Below are 19,375 nucleotides of genomic sequence, written 5' to 3'. Positions count from 1 at the left end.
TGTGTTAACCTTCATAAGTGCTGCTGCTACTCGCTACTAACAGCACTTGCCCCTACAGCCTGTTAGAGGCTACACGGGGGATCTTTGTCTGTGTCTACCTTCACAGGTGCTGCTGCTACTCGCTACTAACAGCACTTGCCCCTACAGTCTGTTAGAGGCTACACGGGGGAGCTGTGTCTGTGTCTACCTTCATAGGTGCTGCTGCTACTGGCTACTAACAGCACTTGCCCCTACATTCTCTTAGAGGCTACACGGGGGAGCTTTGTCTGTGTCTACCTTCATAGGTGCTGCTGCTACTGGCTACTAACAGCACTTGCCCCTACAGTCTCTTAGAGGCTACACGGGCGATCTTTGTCTCTGTGCGTGAGTCGGTGTGCCCTAAGCCTCTACTTAAATGTTTTAACTTAGACGCAGAGACACAACAACATATTACAATAACAATAGACGGGGGGAGGGGGGCAGGAGGGGGGGGGGTAAGGCGACAGACGGCAGCATCCTTTACGCAAATCTCAGCGGACCCCCCCCACCCACTCACTCAACGGCGGGGAGTGGTACCAGCGAAATCGATTCGGTAATTGGATAAACACCAACCCCCCCCACACTCACACGCACGCACACTCTTAACAACCACAACAATCGCCATTCGCCACTAAGTATCGGTGACGTCACCACGGCACCTGTGCCAGGCTAGGTGCACGTTGAGGCTGCCACGTGAAGCGTCGAACGCCCACCGGCAGGAGGTCACGGGGCAGACCCAGCAGGTGCCACGGGTTGGCTGACTGATATGACTGTCTCTCTCCCCCCATCTCTCTCTCCCCATCTCTCTCTCTGTACATACTGTAGTGGTGGTACCTGCTATGATGACAGCAGTGCATGTTGTAGTGGTACCTGCTATGATGACAGCAGTGCATACTGACTGTGGTGGTACCTGCTATGATGACAGCAGTGCACACTGACTGTGGTTGTACCTGCTATGATTACAGCAGTGCATACTGTGGTGGTAGCTTCTATGATTACAGCAGTGCATACTGACTGTGGTGGTACATACTATGATTACAGCAGTGCATATTGACTGTACTCACCACTCACCCTCACCACTCACAACTCACCCTCACCACTCATCCTCACCACTCACCCTCACCACTCACTACTAACCAGTCACCCTCACCATTCACCCTTACAATTCACCACTCACCAATCTCCCTCACCGCTCACCCTCATCATAATGTTCGCTGCTGCTGTATTTTCCTCTGCTCTCATGACGCCCCCTTACCCCCAGGCCGCTCCTCGTCAGCAGAGCAGACAGTCGCCATGACTAAGCGCCCCTTCATCAGGTCTCATCTGCGTGGCGTTGCTTACGTTGGGGCCATTCGTGGTGTGCACTGCGTAGTGTGCACTGCGTGGTGTGCACTGCGTGTTGGGGCAGAAGCGGCAGCAACAACGTCGCCTGCAAGCCCCCAGGTGAGCGACAGTGGTGCTGTGACTGTAAATCAAGTCGCATGGCAATATTGTACCAGAAAATAAGCCGCTGAAAAAACCCAGACTTGTTTTGCGCGTAGGAACATTGAACAGAAGGAATGATGAGCTCCTCAGGTTAGGTCTGCCGTCCGTTGGTGTCGGCAGATGCAACAAATATTCTTCTGAATTGTTACAAATGTAGAGGTGGTACGTACCGGGGTGTAGCGAGCCATCGCGTAGCCGGTGTCTACATCACGGTCCGTGCGTGGGGTGGCTACGTCGACGTCCGCATACAGCCCCGCCCCTCGGGGGGGGGGGGGTATATAGGGCGGTGCGCGAGAGAGTTCGGGGAGTCGTTGGAGCCAGTGAAGAATGAAGACGGAGCAAGCTAGATAGGACCCTGGGACCCCTTGCCCCACATCCTTGTCAGGGCCGGGACTCTGTGTGGCTCAGTGGTGAGACCCTGGGTACTCACGGTTCCCGAAGTCCTTGTCAGGGCCGGCTTGATGGGCCAGTGGTTGGGACCCGTACCCTGGCTAGGTCGGGTCAGATAGCCTCTAGGAGTTACATAGCCGGAGGAGCTGAGAGCGTAGCCGGTGTCAGGCACGCGTAGCCGTAGGCTGTGTTCCTAGGCTGTATAGATGACTGTTTCTGTAGGGTGTTATAATAAATACGTGTTGCCTCCGTCAACTCGTCTCCTGCAGTGTTTACACCGTTACACAAAGGACATTGCGAATGAACAAGGCCTGATTAATGATTGCGATCTTGAAGGGACGTTAGCCCTGCTTCTTTGTACAGGTTGCAGTGTTGCGTTTTGTAAGAGGCGTCCAGAGGAAATCTTAGAGCAGAATGATATATAGGGTTGAGCTTAATGAACGATGTATTGGAGGTGTAGTAAGTCTTTAGGAGGCTTGACGACAGGGTCGGAGGCACACTTATTTATTACACCAACTTGTGCACAGTAACGGGTACACACAGTACTTAAGGGGGTATCGTCCCCTTCACTCGGCTACAGGGATACACAACATCTAACCCCGCTAACCTACGCCCAAGTCCTCCACTACGGAGCTAGGGGAGGCTACCTATCCCAGCCCTGGTCAAGCTGGGATCCCGGCACCCTGAGTCTCCAGACCGGCTCGTCAGTCTGGGCTCTCGGGGCCACGCCACCGGCTTGCCCTGGTCGGCCCTGATAAGGACAGCGAGCCAGGGGAGCTCCGGGGCCTATTCTAGCTGGTCTTCAGTCTTCGCTGGTTAAAGCTGATCTCCACCTCGAGCCCTCCGGCTCACCACCTTTTATAGGACTCGGCCCCCGGGAGGGGCCCGTGGGGGATGCAGGTGCGGACGTCGGTGTGAGCACCTCCCCTGTGTACGGCCCTAACCCCGCCCCTTGTGTTTGTTAGCCATCCGTGGCCATGCACAATTACACCTCTACATCCGTGGCCATGCACAATTACACCTCTACAGAGGCACAATGATAAACAATATCGCAGTCATCAAATTAAGACATTATGGTAACCATTACCAACTCTAAATGGAGCGTAGCTGGGAAACAATGTTTGTGTCTAAAGAAAGACAGTTTTTATTGTTTCAGTCTTCCCAGTGTGGTCATTGCATTATTAAAAACAAAATTTAGGGAGTTTGTATTCTTCTTATGGAAGCTTGATATGGTGTCGTGAAAGCGTTTTGTTTTCGAGGGGAATGTTCAGTGTTTTTAAGACTAAATTTCGATTTAACGCTTTCGTGACTGCAGGGATTCATCTTTTTGGTTCTTTCGGTGAAGTCACGTAGAAGGGAAATAATAAAATAATAATAATATATAATTATCGCGACGTTTCAGCCACAACGCAAGCAGCCGTCCTCAGGTGAAGAACAGGTCTTAGAGTGGCGGCATCTCTTCAGAAAGGTGAGAGACTCGATTAGCTGAGCCTCCTTATCCCGGAGTTTGCTGAAGAGATGCCGCTACTCTAAGACGCTGTTCATCACCTGAGGACGGCTGCTTGTGTTGTGGCCGAAACGTCGTGAGAATTATTTTATTATGTTTAATTTTTATTATTTTATTATCTCCATTCTACGTGACTTTACCGAAAGAACCAAGATGAATCCCTGCAGTCACGAAAGCTTTAAATCGAAATGTTATGTTTATTTTTATTATTTTATTATGTTTCATGTTTATTATTTTATTATGTTTTATTATTATTTTATTATTTCCCTTCTACGTGACTTTACCGAAAGAACCAAGAAGATGTTTTTAAGACGTCGTGCGTAGACCGAACGCTTCATTGCCCACAGAGAACACGACGCAGGCACCCACCGACAAACAGCTGACGCGCAATTTTATTCCGTGGCTTTGAAACCGTTGAACATTCTCGTTCCGTTAATTAAAATAACCACGGCGATGTTTCTCCACGCACCGTAAAGAACCCCCCCCCCTCCATCGTCACACGGCGTCACAAAAAGTCAGACCCCCCCCCCTCAAATATGACGTCACCGACATTAGAGCTCGTTGCACCCTTCTCAATGAGCATCTCGTAGTCATTAAATACTCGTAGATTCATTCTTACTAGACAATGGCCTGATATGCAGAGGAAAAAACCCCACAGCATTGAAATTCGTAACGTGGTAAAACTCCCACAGCCAAACGGTAAACAGTGTGAACTTCTGTAGCGCTGCACGTGTGTTATTGTCATCACATCGCATACTGCATGGCAGAGCAGCAGGGTGGCGTTATTAGCGCGGATGGTAAACTGAGAAAAGAGGCTCACAACAATTGTACATTTCGATTTCAAGCTTTCGTGACTGCAGGGATTCATCTTCTTGGTTCTTTCGGTAAAGTCACGTAGAAGGGAAGTAATAAAAAACGTCTTGAGAATTATTTTATTACGTTTTATTGTTATTATTTTATTACTTCCCTTCTACGTGACTTTGCCGAAAGAACCAAAAAGATGAATTGTACATTTGCTAACAAACAAAAGTGTGCAGTTGCGATGAGAAAGGCGTGCAGAATTTCACAACAAAAAAGAACGGGCAAAACATTCCAAAGTGGAACCATCAAACAAACTAACACGACTTCAAAAGTAGGAATGGCGATCAGAAGGCTAAATTCCAGATCCTCGTGACTGAAGCACTGCAAAAGGCGGAAAAAAGCGAGACAGGGCAGGCATGAGATCACAGTGAACAAGCAGGGTTCCAGGCCAACCGCAGGGGTCAATCCGTGTTGCTGCGTTGACATCTCCAGTGGGTGAAGGTGACGTCCACATCTCCAGCTGACGCGCGCTACTTTCAGCCGTGCCGTGCGTAGGCCAAGCCGCCTGTGTCAATGCCCCTTGAAACACCTCGCCCAGTCACCGAAAATGTAAGGTACGCTACATTTCGATTGAAAGCTTTCATGACTGCAGGGATTCATATTTTTGGTTCTTTCGGTAAAGTCACGTAGAAGGGAAATAACAAGATAATAAAAATAAAACATAATAAAATAATTCTCGATTTAAAGCTTTCGTGACTGCAGGGATTCATCTTCTTGGTTCTTTCGGTAAAGTCACGTAGAAGGGAAATAATAAAATAATAAAAATAAAACATAATAAAATAATTCTCGATTTAAAGCTTTCGTGACTGCAGGGATTCATATTCTTGGTTCTTTCGGTGAAGTCACGTAGAAGGGAAATAATAAAATAATATTAATATAAAACAATAAAAATTCTCACGACGTTTCCACTGCAACACAAGCAGCGAGCGTCATCAGGTGTGAAGTCCACAGCAAGAACATTTGAAAAAAGTTAGGAAAAACAACCGACACTTTTTTCAAATTTTCTTGCCGTGGATTTCACACCTGATGACGATTGCTTGTGTTGCATTCGAAACGTGAGAATTTACTAGTTTTATATTTATTTTATTATTTCCCTTCGACGTGACTTTACCGAAAGAACCAAGAAAATGTACGCTACATTGTTTAAATCTACATCATTGGTTCTTAACCTGGGTTCGACCGAACCCCAGGGGTTCGGTGAGTCAGTCTCAGGGGTTCGGCGGAGATTAAGACACACACCTGACTCATGATTGTGCACGAGTAAAACATATACCTATGTTTTGAATTTGAAAAAATCATATTTTATTTTTCCAATTAAGAAGGGTTCGGTGAATGCGCATATGAAACTGGTGGGGTTCGGTACCTCCAAAAAGGTTAAGAACCACTGATCTACATGGACCCCCTGATGATACCATTTAAGCCGATGTATTCGGACGTACACGGCAGAGCAGATTTCACACTGCAATCACTCATCATGCATGTCCTCGGTGTCCATTCGCCGGTAGTTTTTTGCCAGCCTCACGGCAAAAATGATGCTCGGGACTAGAAACACCGTCGCCCAACCGAGGCCAAACCAAAACACGTTCTGAAAGAAAAGAGACGAGGCAAACACAGTAGCGTTGACCGCACTGTCGGGGCAAGTGCTATTTGCGAGCCCCTATTAAGGCTAGCATGACATACACGAGAGGGGGTGGGTGGCCAACACCATGCCTAGGCCACCTTTGTCTTCCCAGTGCTGATGGCATGCATTTAAGGCTGAGTTGACCAACGGGAGGTCCGGGACCAGTTCAGATAGTCGTCACCGATGTTGTCTGTAAGCGGGAATCGAACTTGGGTCACCGGGTTGGTAGCGCAGTGTGCTAACCGCAGGAAATAATCTAGCTTCCTCCAAAAAGTATCATTATTTATCATTCAGAAAATGTCCCAATGCAGGAAGAACCCTTGTGCCAAATGCTACTCTCTGGTACACAACTCAGAAGCGTCTCCTCTCACCAGCGAGTCCATCACGTAGCTGCACACAATGATGTCTACAGAGTCAACCAGGTTGGAGAGCGGCTTGCAGGCGCCCACCTTGTTGGAAATCTGCACAAAAGAGTGGAGGAACTTAGCGGACACACAAATCGATTTCCGTCTGAGAGGTCTTAGAGCTCGCCACATTCAACCAACTCACATGTCAAGTTCATGTATTAGGTAGAGCCCTGTGAGCTATTCGGCTCTTGAATCGGGTGCAACCGCAACGAACAAAAAACAAAAACATGAACAAGAAAACATCTTAAAGTGACTATGTGACCGAGTGCAAACAGAAAATCCAAGAAAAGACAGCAAAATATTGCAGAAAAAAACACCGTACACCAACACTGTGTGCAAAAATCCCACATTTGGTACAGGTGTTGCCAAAGCGATGATTTATAAGACACTTTTCTGGAACGTGTTTAAGGGTCTGAGTAATGAACGGCACCAGTTGTATCGGTGGAAGAGACCAGAAAAACCAGACGCGCAATTTGTGCAACATCGACCTGCGTCTTGTATTCGGGCTCAACAGCACAGCACCCGGGCACAGGTCTGGGGACAGTTCGAGTGGCGGCTCCTAACAAGCGAGCGACACCACTGGAACCTCATTTGCCAGTAAAATGAGGTTCCAATGGTGTAAATGCTTGACCCGAGCTCTCATACTCTGATGGTGCGTTGTCTTTGAGTTGTGTGCCTTTTGGCGTCATCTGGTCCAACACCATGTGAGACTGGGCTCTAAAGAAAGCTGTCTCGGGTGTGGACCAATCAACTTTAAGGACAGTGCACATACATTATCAGAGTTGTGTTTTTTGTTTGCATTATGGCTGCAGGTATTGTGGTCTATGCAAACATGACTCCTTGTAAAAAAGGTGTCAGTTTTGTTGCCAGATAGAAGGGTAAAACACCAATTATCAAGCGAGCGACACTCGCTAGAAAGCCTCTACCTGGTCCGCCACAAGGCCGTGGAAAACGTTGAAGGCGTCAACTGCAGGACATCCAATACAAATGGGCTGCACATGCACGTGTAATAAAGGTGGTGGAAGCGACTTCTGGAATCAGGGTCTTTATTTCTCTTTCGTTCACAGATCTCTTCATATAAATTCCACTACTGTCTTACTCCTTCACGCTGTTGACAGACAGCGTGAGAGGGAGGGAGAGAGAGAGACTCTTGCTGCCACGTGGCAGGCCTGGACCCCGCTCCAGCGTGGCGTCACCCTTCGTTCCAAATCTGACCACGTGTTGCCCGTCTCCACCCCTTTAAATCCCTGGGTCACGTGGTGCCTTTCAACCAGTCCTGGGTAACCTCCCTGGAATCTTCCAGATTCCATCCTACGGTCCCAGGACCACGCCCCTGACCCGTCCCCCCATTGGCTGTGGCCAAAGCCAGCAGGGCCAATCATCTCCTCCCAGGTGTCACCTTCCCATTACTTCAGGGCCACGCCCCTAGACCTCTCCCCATTGGCTATGGGCCTGGGCCGGTAGAGCCAATCATCATAACGAGGTGTGATCAATCAACCACCCGGATATACCCTCACATTACACACGTCTACAAAAGAACCTATACACAGCGCTGGTATGCAAACGTGGGTATCTGTGCCACACCTTTCAATTCAATTAAGTTGCAATTAAATCAACTTCGATTACACCCGACTCCAGCTTCTAAACTTACTTTAAATGTCCCCAGTTTCACGGGAGATATATGTTCGTGATTAAGAATGCACATAATAAGTCAAGTCAGTGGGCTACTAAGAGGTGTGCATTGTATTGACGATTCAGCTTTCATGTACTCACGGAAAACTTTGTCCAAGTAACGTAACTCTCGAAGTATCCTATTATAGTCTCCATATAGGTCTTCATTTCCTTTAGAAAAAGGCCAATATTGCAAAGTGTTACGATTGCTGAAAAAGGTCCATGTAAATTTTCCGCAAGGTGCTTTACCTAAACATTTTGTTCGTAAAGGTCTCATTTGTTAGCAATGCATCCACGAGGCTTGCAACTCAAATTACTTGGCTGTACACCACGAATCATTCCTACAAAACTAAAGCAATCGAAAACGATTTTCCTTACTCAATGGACCTCGCGCAAAGTTGACCGACTGAATTGACGAATATTCCCCAAACGCATTTTCTCGAAGGAAACTTTTATTTTAACAATCCGCGTTAAAAATCACGTGATACACATGGCACTTTAACGTAACAACTTACCCCAATGATAACCTCTGAGGCATTGTTATTGATGAGACTCTGGGCAATGTCCAATTTGTCAATGGCTTCTGTAATCGCACTCTAGGATTCACACACACAAAACATTGAACACAATTATTTTGACTATTTTGCAAGGGCGTTAAGTGCACATGTGGATAAGCATGTCACAAGTACGCGTGTGTCCACGCGGGTCCCGCACACGCAAATTCCAATCAACAATAACCATCAACAGATATTATTTCATGAGCTGGATCAATTTGTGTCTGTGATCAAACTCAAGTGAAATATTCTACGTGGTGAATTAGTCTCATTTCACTGGAGCAGCTATGCAGTGTGAATGTGATCACCAGTCCCAACCTGCAGAGCAAGGGATGTCCTCTGGAAAGAGTTCAAACTCTTGTTCAAAGTACTCTGAAAACAACACAAATGGTAAGCACTTATTTCTGAATTGGTCAACAACAAACACATTCCCGCGGAGGGAGCTGGTAGGAACGTTTGGTTGCTCGGTCAATGGCCAGGGTCAACGGCGGCGTGGTGTATTCCGCAAATATGCCCGACTGTGAGGGCGGGCTCAAGCCGGCGTGAGTAGGTGAAACGTTGAGTTTTATAAGGGCACCACGGGGTGACCAGCCCCTCCCCACCCAGCCCCACCCCTCCCACCCCCCCCAGCCCCTCCCCACCCAGCCCCTCCCCACCCAGCCCCTCCCTCCCCAGCCCCTCCCTCTCCACCCAGCCCCTCCCTGCACGACGACGGACGGACGGACACAATAATCCCCTGTGGGCTGGTGTAACCAGGAGGTTCCAACTAGTATAAATTAAATAAATATTGTATTCGTACAGCACCATGTTAAAGGGTACATCAACAGCACGAGCATGAACGTTACTGCAAAAGTTTTCTGCGGTTTCGATGACGCACGGGTGTTTCCACCGTGGCAGTGCACCCAGCCTGGCACAAGCGCTGTGGTGACGTCACCGCCACTTGGTGGTGGCAAATGGCGGCTGCTGTATCGGACAAGGAACACTCCGTGTCCCACGCGTAGTGCTGACGCTGCAATGTGTTACATTTGTAGCAGCGGATGTGATGTTGAAGACTGGGGAACCCCCACCGCCATCTCTCCACAGAGGTTGCAACCGGGTACCCGATACCCGTACCCTACCCGATACCCGGCTACCCGTACCCGGCCGGGTACGGGTACGGGTACCCGTTTGCGACCCTGGTACGGCCGGGTACGGGTATGGGTAAGGAATCAAAACCCGTTTGCGACCTCTGCCTCTCCATCAGTCACACACGGCTGGCCTGAGTGAGGTGGACCCCATTATGGGCCGTCACGACCAGCTCATCGGTGCCTGACTGTGGATCCACGCTCTGGTTACGTGGTGGGTTCAGCTCGGAGCACATTATTACAATCCATATTTCATGATCGACAAGGTTGTTGTTGTTGTTGTTAGACCGTATTTTTTGCAATACAAATATTGATACAGGAGAAACTGGATACAAGCACACTTTATATAAGCACAGTTCTGGTATAAGCAACATCAAACATTACACTGGTGGAGGGAGTTCAAGAGCAACTTCTGATACAAGCACACTTCAGATATGAGCAAACCTTGCTTTGCTCCCAATAGGTGTGCCAATTTAATAATTATTTAATAACAAAATGCCTTCCATCTCCTCTCAAACATTAGAAGGGGAACCCCTCCATAGCAGCTGTCCCTCTATGGCAAACAAAAAGTGACTCAGAAGCAGCCTACTAAGTAGGAATCCGTCTGCCAGTGGGGGTGGTGATTGCCGCGTGTAATCCCAATTGAGAAATTTGTGATCCTTTTTGAAAATTTGGCAAATGTTGACGATGACGCCAGCGCACAACGTATGGCCCACTCTTCAAAAGATGTCACGGGATGATAATTATTTTTTTACCCTTCTATCTGGCAACAAAACTGACACCTTTTTTACAAGGAGTCATGTTTACATAGACCACAATACCTGCAGCCATAATGCAAAAAAAAAACCACATAACTCTGATAATGTGCACAAACCAATTATCATATTTTTTACTGGCAAATGAGGTTCCAATGATCTCACGGGATCTTTAAACGTCCACTGTGCAGCAGGCAGCACGTGCCTCACGATGTGTACACCCGCAGAACGAACCAGGGGCTGTCGGATTCGGACCGCGAACCTCCTGCAAAGGCGGTTTAGCGCTGGAATCACCCCATTCACATTCTCTGCTGTACATAGAACCCAGCCACCACTACACGGTACGTAACGCTGCTAGTGTAACACGTGGTGGTATACGATGCGGGAAATGGTGAGGTGCACAACCCATTGATTGGCAAGGCATACAACCCAGGCCATCTTCTTGGTTCTTTCAGCAGCCGTCCTCAGGTGAAGAACAGGTCTGTCGAGGAGACAGAGTCTGAATGACACGTCCTGGGCTTCAGGACGTATCATTCAGACTCTTCACCTGAGGACGGCTGCTTGCGTTGTGTCCGAAACGTCGTGAGAATTATGTTATTATGTTTTATTTTTATTATTTTATTATTTCCATTCTACGTGAAAAAAGCTTTAAATCGAAACCCAGGCCATGTTATGGTGTGTAAACCAGCCATGAGTAAAGCACAAACCATTGGTAAGGTGTACACACCCGAATAGCACGATTGGCTATGTACGGTGAGAAATACGTTCAACATACATACATACTTATTGCGCAACCCAAGCCGCTGCGATGAAGTGTACAATGCCGAACATTGGTGGAGCAAAGGGGGCGCAAGGCAGGTAACCAGCAGGGCACAGTGCTCACCACGCTGCTGTTGAGAAGCACCACTTGGTTGTAGTGAATCCAGCGGATGCTCGCCGCGTGTCCCCGCAGCGCGTTCGCCAGCGCCTCGCTCTGCGGTCACAGTCGCACGCAAACGTCGATCGTGAATCAAATGTAAATCATCGCGCACAACCAAACAGAGTTGACCAAACGAGTGCCCCACGTTCGTTAATAAACACATTTCTCCTGCGGAGGGAGCTGGTAGGAACGTTGGGTTGCTCGGTCAATGGCCTGCAGGGTCAACGGCGGCGTGGTGTATTCCGCAAATATGCCAAGACTGTGAGGGCGGGCACAAGCCGGCGTGAGTAGGTTAAACGTTGAGTTTTATAAGGGCACCACGGGGTGACCAGCCCCTCCCCACCCAGCCACACACAGCCCCTCCCCACCCTCCCCACCCTCCCCTCCCCACCCAGCCCCTCCCCACCCAGCCACACACAGCCCCTCCCCACCCTCCCCACCCAGCCCCTCCCCACCCAGCCACACCCTCCCCTCCCCACCCAGCCCCTCCCCACCCAGCCCCAGCCCCTCCCACCCCCCACCAAGCCCCTCCCTCCCCACCCAGCCCCTCCCTGCACGACCGACACAATAATCCCCTGTGGGCTGGTGTAACCAGGAGGTTCCTACCAGTATAAACCCAACTCTCTTAAATCAAACTCTTGCTTTTTCCCAGAACTCTTCCCCCCCCCCCCCCCCCCCCCGAGAGGTCAACACATGAATGAGATTAAGAAATCGCAACTTTAAACATTCGTGCCATTTACGCTAACTTTAAATAGATACATTCAGGGTCTTACCAGAAAGGCCACATTTATGTACATAAAAGCATTCAAATAGGTTTTACACTGCAGCACTGTGAATTAGATTTAAAAAAACATAACACGTTAGCTATGATTAAAATCCCATATGCGTCTGCACACTTTAGTTTGGCTCATTCCACACTTCAGCTGGGAAAAACCTGAGTGAAACCACATGCAGATTTTTCAAAGCATTGAAATAGAAATACACTTGAGAAAATGAAAGCGTACAAGCTTGACAACACTCACCAGGTGTTTAGCTTTTTCGCTGAGTTCATCGGCAAACAGAAGCAGATCAACCTCAGAAATGCCTTTGTTGAGCTGTAAGGAAATTAAAAACACAAACTTTAACGTGCAATGTTCTAGACCAGGCGGCACGACATGCACAGCAGATAAAAACCCACCCAACTATTTCAGCACAATATTTCCAACTGGACATTATGCAATCATTGAAGGCACATATCACGATGTCTAAGTGACGCAGTGGTTCAAGGGGTTTGGAAACGCTTGCTTTAGACAACTTGGCAGTGCAAATGTTCAGTCATGGACCATGGCTCCCACAAACCAGGGCTGTGGTATTTTCCACACACTACAAAAGACATTGATTGTTAATACCTCCTTACCACCTCAGTGAGATATTTCAATTAATCAACAAAGTGAGGACATCGCCCATTTATATTTCTGATTGTAATTTACGAAACAAAAAAAAACTTCCACGATGCAATTCCCAAGTTGTGTTTTGTCCTTCTCAACGAATGCATCGTGCAGTTAAACTGCAGCGTGGGTTCCAGGAACTGCCCCTGCGTTTGGGTCACTGTTGTTCACAGCCAGATGAGCCGGGACTACGAGCGAGGGCATCACGCTGATAGTTTATTATTACTACCGGCATCATATCGTCTTAGCAACCACGATCCTCCTCCCGCAGTGTTCACGGCCATGAGAAGCACTGCCCGGGACCTCTTGCCGTGGGATATTTATGTTTCATTGCGGAGAGCGGCTATAATTCCACAAACCACCACCCCCCCCACCACCTCCCGAATCCTTTCAAAGCAAAAACAAAAACGGATGGGCACGTGTAATTATATTTTTCCAAGAATGGAAGGCTACGTAAAAAAAAAAAAGAAACTGTATTATACGTGTACACAAACACCAACATCATTACACAGCTTTACCCAGTAAAATATGAAGTTTTTTTAAAACTATCTAACAGCATGCCACCTTGCACCAATGAATGCTTCTCGTGTGTGAAGGAGAAGCCGACACAAGGTGGCAGGGGCTTCGTCCTGTACTCCCCTTCTCCCATCCACAGCTGTCCCCAGCCGTCTCAATCTCGCTCCCCTCTTCCCGCCCGTGCTCTCCCTCACGTCTCCTCGATTAGCCCTCCCCCTTCTCCTGTCACTGTTCCACTAACCCTCCTATTGGTGGGAATCCTTCCCCTGACACCCCTACACACGTGTACAGGTGTAGTGGGTGACACCACGTCACGCGCGCCCTCGTAGAGAGCGGCGTCGCGGGACGTGACGTCAGGCGGGGGGCCGTGGGTGACGGTGACGTCATGCCCCAGGGGGGTATTTAAAGGGGGACCCGGGATGGAACCGGGGTTCGTCGGGGGTAGGAGTGGGGACTCGGGTAGGTGATCCTCACACGAGACTAGGGGAGGCTACTCCGCCGAGGTTGGGGTAGTCCCGGGCCGGGGCAGGGTGGAGAGCCGAGTTAGCCGGCGTTGTAGGGATCACGGTACCCTGTCCCATGGGGAGTTGTAGGCTAGGCTGGTTTGGTTCGGCGTGAGCCTTTAACCACCTGGCGTGAGCCCTTAACCACCTGGCGTAAGCCCTTAACCACCTGGCGTGAGCCCTTAACCACCTGGCGTAAACCCTTAACCACCTGGCGAGAGCCCTTAACCACCTGGCGTGAGCCCTTAACCACCTGGCGTGAGCCCTTAACCACCTGGCGTGAGCCCTTAACCACCTGGCGTGAGCCCTTAACCACCTGGCGTGAGCCCTTAACCACCTGGCGTGAGCCCTTAACAAACCTGGCGTGAGCCCTTAACCACCTGGCGTAAGCCCTTAACCACCTGGCGTGAGCCCTTAACCACCTGGCGTGAGCCCTTAACCACCTGGCGTGAGCCCTTAACCTCTTCTTCCTAGCGTTGTTCCCGCTGTGGCGCAGGGTCCGCTTTTCGGCATTGTCTTCTCCATTTGGCTCGGTCCAGGGCATCTTCAGGGGATACGTTGACCGTCTTTATGTCTTCCTTTATTCGATCCATCCATCGCTTCTTTGGACGTCCGCGTGGACGGCGGCCCTCTGGCTCAATACGCATGGCAGTCTTGGCCACTGATGACTCTTCACTTCGCATCACATGGCCGTACCACCGAAGCCTTGCCTCAAGCATCTTGTCCGCAATGGGGGCCACACCAAGTCGCTTCCGAACGTCTTCGTTCATGACACGATCCCATCGAGTGAGTCCGAGGCTCCATCTGAGCATCCTCATCTCCATGGTGTGGAGAGCTTGTTCGTGTACAGTTGTGGCTGGCCAGCACTCGGATCCATAGAGTGCCACCGGTCGGACGATGGTCTTGTAAATTTTTCCCTTCAGCCTATCCGGCATTTTCCTATCACAGAGGACTCCGGTGACTTTCCTCCACTTCATCCATGCCGCATTGACTCGTGACCTCACATCAGTCGTGATGCTACCATCTGAGCTGATGGTGGAGCCCAGGTACTTAAAGTCCGTCACTTTCTTCAGATCTTCTCCGTCAATGCTGATGGTGCCGTCGGTTTGGGGGCCACACTCCATATACTCTGTCTTTTTGATGTTGAACCTCATCCCGTTTTCGTCCAAACGTTCCTTCCACAGGCGCGTTTGTCTTTCCACTTCTCCTCTCTCTTCATCTGTGAGGAGGACGTCATCCGCGTAGAGAATTGACCATGGCAGGGGCGTGTGCAGGTCGGCAGTGATTGTGTCCATGCACAGGATAAACAGGAGTGGTGACAGGGCCGATCCTTGGTGCACTCCAACGCTGATGGGAAATGGCGGTAATATGCCCACTGCACACCTGACTGCACTGGTGACGTTCTTGTATAGGAGTTGCACCCAATGCACGTAGGTTTCAGGGACTCCATGGGATCGAAGCGAGTGCCAGATGAGGTCGTGGGGGACCCTGTCAAATGCCTTTTCAAGGTCGAGGAACGACACGTGCACAGCTTTGTTCTTCTCTCTGTGCCTCTCCAGCAGGAGCCTCGCCCTTAACCACCTGGCGTAAACCCTTAACCACCTGGCGTAAGCCCTTAACCACCTGGCGTAAGCCCTTAACCACCTGGCGAGAGCCCTTAACCACCTGGCGTGAGCCCTTAATCACCTGGCGTGAGCCCTTAACCACCTGGCGTGAGCCCTTAACCACCTGGCGTGAGCCCTTAACCACCTGGCGTGAGCCCTTAACCACCTGGCGTGAGCCCTTAACCACCTGGCGTGAGCCCTTAACCACCTGGCGTGAGCCCTTAACCACCTGGCGTGAGCCCTTAACCACCTGGCGTGAGCCCTTAATCACCTGGCGTGAGCCCTTAACCACCTGGCGTGAGCCCTTAACCACCTGGCGTGAGCCCTTAACCACCTGGCGTGAGCCCTTAACAAACTTGGCGTGAGCCCTTAACCACCTGGCGTGAGCCCTTAACCACCTGGCGTGAGCCCTTAACAAACTTGGCGTGAGCCCTTAACAAACTTGGCGTGAGCCCCTAACAGCAACCTGCCTCAGAGTCGTGAATTGCGCTACGCCACTTGTATCGCAGGCCGTCAATCAGCAACATGACATCAGGCTACGTCGTTGACCCCTACTTGCGGTGCGTATGGCAGCTTTGTGTTTCACAAGCCGATGGTGCGGTGCTTAATTGCCCATTCATTGCTTATGATGAGCTGCCAGCTTTAACGTAGACACCACATAGGAGGGGGGGGGGAATTAATGTTGATCGGCCTTATGGGCCCATTGGCTTTGGACATTTACAAAGCTCTGTTTTCATTACTGCAACTCACTTTGATAAATCCCACCGCGCTCAGATTTTTTGATCCACCTATTTGCTTTGGCTACTTTAGTGTAATAAATTAATCAGCCTACACACCGAGGTTCAATAGTTCAGGGGGCTTTTGTTTCCCTACGGCAACCAATCAGCTGGCAGCAGTGGGTTGCCATGCGCTAAGAACGAAAGAGCAAACGCATTCTCGCAATTGCACTTTGCACAATTAACATTGGAGACCGCTCGCAGACAATAAAAGCTGGACTGCTACGAAGACCGCAGACCAGGATGAACAAGTTTCTCAAGAGATAGTCGCCAACCCTCTCAGCAGGTGTAGTGCCATAAGAGGGGAGGGGCTACTGGGGGCTCTGGCGCCAGGCGCTAGGATCCCAGGCACCCCAGACAGTTAAGCCCCTTGGCGCCACCAACGGGGGGGGGGGGGGGGGGGGGGCTGTGTGTGCTCTGTGGGATACCTGGGGGCGCACACAACCCCACCCCTCGTTGGGGACGAGGCATAAAAGGGGAGCTCCCTGGCCGATCAGGGCCAGTTGTAGCTCAAGACCCAAGACCCGCCAGCCAGCCAGCTTAGGAACCTGGACACCCTCATCCCGCTTGTCCTTGTAAGGGCCGGGACGCTGTGAGGGCCAGTGGTGGGACTCTGGGACTCCCGGCTCTACGTCCGTGTAAGTGCGAGTTCCGAGGAAGCCAGAGTCCAGACCCGCACCTTGGCTGGGTCGGGTCAGATAGCCTCCCCTAGGGTAATTGTAGCCGGAGGACCCCAGAGCGTAGCCAGAGTAGTGTACCTAGGTTGTGTACCTAGGCTGTGTCGCTAGGCTGTGTATCTAGGCTGTGTACCTAGGCTGTGTACCTAGGTTGTGTACCTAGGCTGTAACAGAGTATCAGGACTGTTGGAGTGTTGAATTGTAATAAAGAAGTTACCTCTACAAGTGTCTCCAGAACCATTACACAGGCACGCAATATTGAATACATGCACATACACATGGATCTCCCCATTTAGTCCTATGAATAGAAACAAGTACTCTAAGTAAGCACCTATTCAGACCTATAAGGCGCAAGAAGCGGTGATGTGGCCAGGACCTCACGTAACCAGCCACCTTTGCCTCTCCGGCAATGATGTTGACATGCTGCACCAGCTTAACTTATTTAAGGCTGAGTCAACCTATAGGGGGGGTATTCAGAAGTTTTGTTCTCTCGATCTTCAGAGGCCATTAGTGCGAGTGTAAAAGTGGTGTTATGCATGACCATGAATGAGAAGTTGACCATCGGATGTGTGACGCCGTGAGTGAACCCCACACGCACACAGATGACGACGCAGACACAGATGACAAAACGGACACAGATGACGACACGGACACAGAACCTCTGCGCTGAATGCGCTGAAGTCGATTCTGCCGATTCCAGTCGTTGCGAAGTCCAGCAGGCTCTGCTTGACACTGGGTTCCAGCAGCTTCATGTCCAACAGGTTCACATTGATGGGGTCAAATTTGCTTGCGATGTCATCCGTATACTGGTGGTTTTCAGGTGGCGGTGTGGAAAGGAGACAGAACACCGGAATTAGGCGGTTTATTTTGACCCGCACAACATTTCAAAAGAAGCCTGCTGTATAATAGTAATACAACGGTGAGTGTGCAATCGTGTTTCCGATCACGAGGAAAAAAGATAACACGGCGTATTCTCACGTAAACAATTCAACCGCACATAAATAATATCAACTGATTCGTACGAGGATTCCAAATCACAGTGTTGGCGCATTTCCGTGAACATGCACTTACCCGAGTGATGTTTAGGAGGCTGTCCAAGTTGAATAGATTTGAGAGTTGAAAAGCAGAATGGATCCCTGTGTTACTTTTGCAATCACTGTAAAAACACACGGGCGGGGGGGGGGGGGCGGGGGCGGTGATTCCAGACACTCGCATTCGTATTGAGTCAGCCTCAGAGAAGGCGGGTTCAAGATACAACAACTCTCGTCTCTCCGTACCTCCAAAACACTTCACAAGGTGTATGTGCACTTTCCCGCAGTCCCCTCGTGGCTAGCAGACCTCGACATTGATATTCAGCTCCCAGACGTATTTTCATCAGCAAGACTATTATACCATTCTAGATTTGAAGCGTTCGTGACTGTGTAGTGGGTTCGAATTAGGTGCACACACACGCAGCTTGGAGGCAACACTATTTATTAAACGGTAAGTAACATAACGCTGTACATGAGGTGGTGACCACCTTCCTCAACTCACTAACACTCTGGAACGCGACACAGACTGGACCAGGCAGGCAACGGCCTGCCTGGCCCAGGACGACGACCCATGATGTCTTCACTTCGGAGTACAGTACAACAGCCTCGCTCCGCGTTCACACCACGCTTATATCTGCTTTGGCGTGGCCGGCTCCGCCCAGGCGTGGCTGGCTCTGCCCAGGCCACGCCTCCCTTCCCAGGCCACGTCTCCCTTCCCCACCTCTGGGAAGGTCCGGATCCCTCCACCACGTGACCCCCCAGGCACCCCCTTAGGGCCCCCAGCCCTCGTACGGGCCGACACAGTAGTGACCGTTCTATGTCACTACAACTGCAAGGATTCATATTCTTAGGTTTTTTCGGTAAAGTCACGTAGGTAAAAATTTTAATTAATAAAATAAAATCACGACGTTTCGAAGGCAATACAAGCTTGCGTCTTCAGGTGGAACCGTCACAGCACGATAACTTTTATTAATTAAAATGTTTTACCTACGTAACTTTACCGAAAAAAACCTAAGAATACTACTATACCAATTTGAAATAATAAATTATGTAAATGCAACTGTTTCATCTACTCGCATGACATACACCAGGATAAAAAAAACCACACAACTTGGAGAGGATTTCATCCAGCAGTAGATGATGATGATGTTGATAGCTAGGAATGTAATAAAAGGTGTGTTCACCGAGTACAATAAAACACTTAGTTTTGGCCTTATATTTGCTTTAGTCTTCTTGAGGCTGATAATTGTTTTTTTCCTTGTTTGGACTCCCTGGAACGAGCTGCCCAGGCGAGAAGGGGGCGAGGATTGGGCCTTTCGGTCAATAACTTCATTGCCGACTAAATAATGGCTCGGCAATGTGACATGCAACTGTGTACCGCAATGGACCAATTCGCACGGAACCATTCCAACTGCAGTGGTTCTGCATGTCTGTGAGTCTGAGAGTGTGAGAGTGAGTGTATGTGTGTGTGTGAGAGTGAGTGTATGTGTGTGTGTGAGTCTGAGAGTGTGTGTGTGTGTGAGTCAGAG

The 19,375-nt window shown here is 49.7% G+C and overlaps 1 protein-coding gene across 1 annotated transcript in view; it reads right to left on the bottom strand.

Annotated features, from left to right (window-relative positions):
* Nucleotides 1-4,398: 4,398 nt before the first annotated feature.
* LOC133363046 (prominin-1-A-like) overlaps nt 4,399-19,375 on the bottom strand; it is a 46,317-nt gene continuing 31,340 nt past the window's right edge. Inside the window, exons 17-26 of the mRNA XM_061582056.1 lie at nt 17,887-17,971; nt 17,475-17,621; nt 12,335-12,406; nt 11,277-11,366; nt 8,833-8,886; nt 8,476-8,556; nt 8,063-8,131; nt 6,254-6,343; nt 5,731-5,846; nt 4,399-4,582 (exon numbers count right to left, since the gene is read on the bottom strand). Of these exons, the coding sequence (XP_061438040.1) occupies nt 4,546-4,582; nt 5,731-5,846; nt 6,254-6,343; nt 8,063-8,131; nt 8,476-8,556; nt 8,833-8,886; nt 11,277-11,366; nt 12,335-12,406; nt 17,475-17,621; nt 17,887-17,971 (841 nt within the window). The 3' untranslated portion in view covers nt 4,399-4,545. The remainder of the gene's footprint in view (nt 4,583-5,730; nt 5,847-6,253; nt 6,344-8,062; nt 8,132-8,475; nt 8,557-8,832; nt 8,887-11,276; nt 11,367-12,334; nt 12,407-17,474; nt 17,622-17,886; nt 17,972-19,375) is intronic.

The sequence above is a fragment of the Lethenteron reissneri genome, unplaced genomic scaffold, assembly GCF_015708825.2.
Source record: "Lethenteron reissneri isolate LAM-NWPU_2019-01 unplaced genomic scaffold, ASM1570882v1 scaffold_1639, whole genome shotgun sequence".
Classification (NCBI taxonomy): domain Eukaryota; kingdom Metazoa; phylum Chordata; class Hyperoartia; order Petromyzontiformes; family Petromyzontidae; genus Lethenteron; species Lethenteron reissneri.
This window is presented reverse-complemented; position numbering and strand designations above follow the sequence as displayed.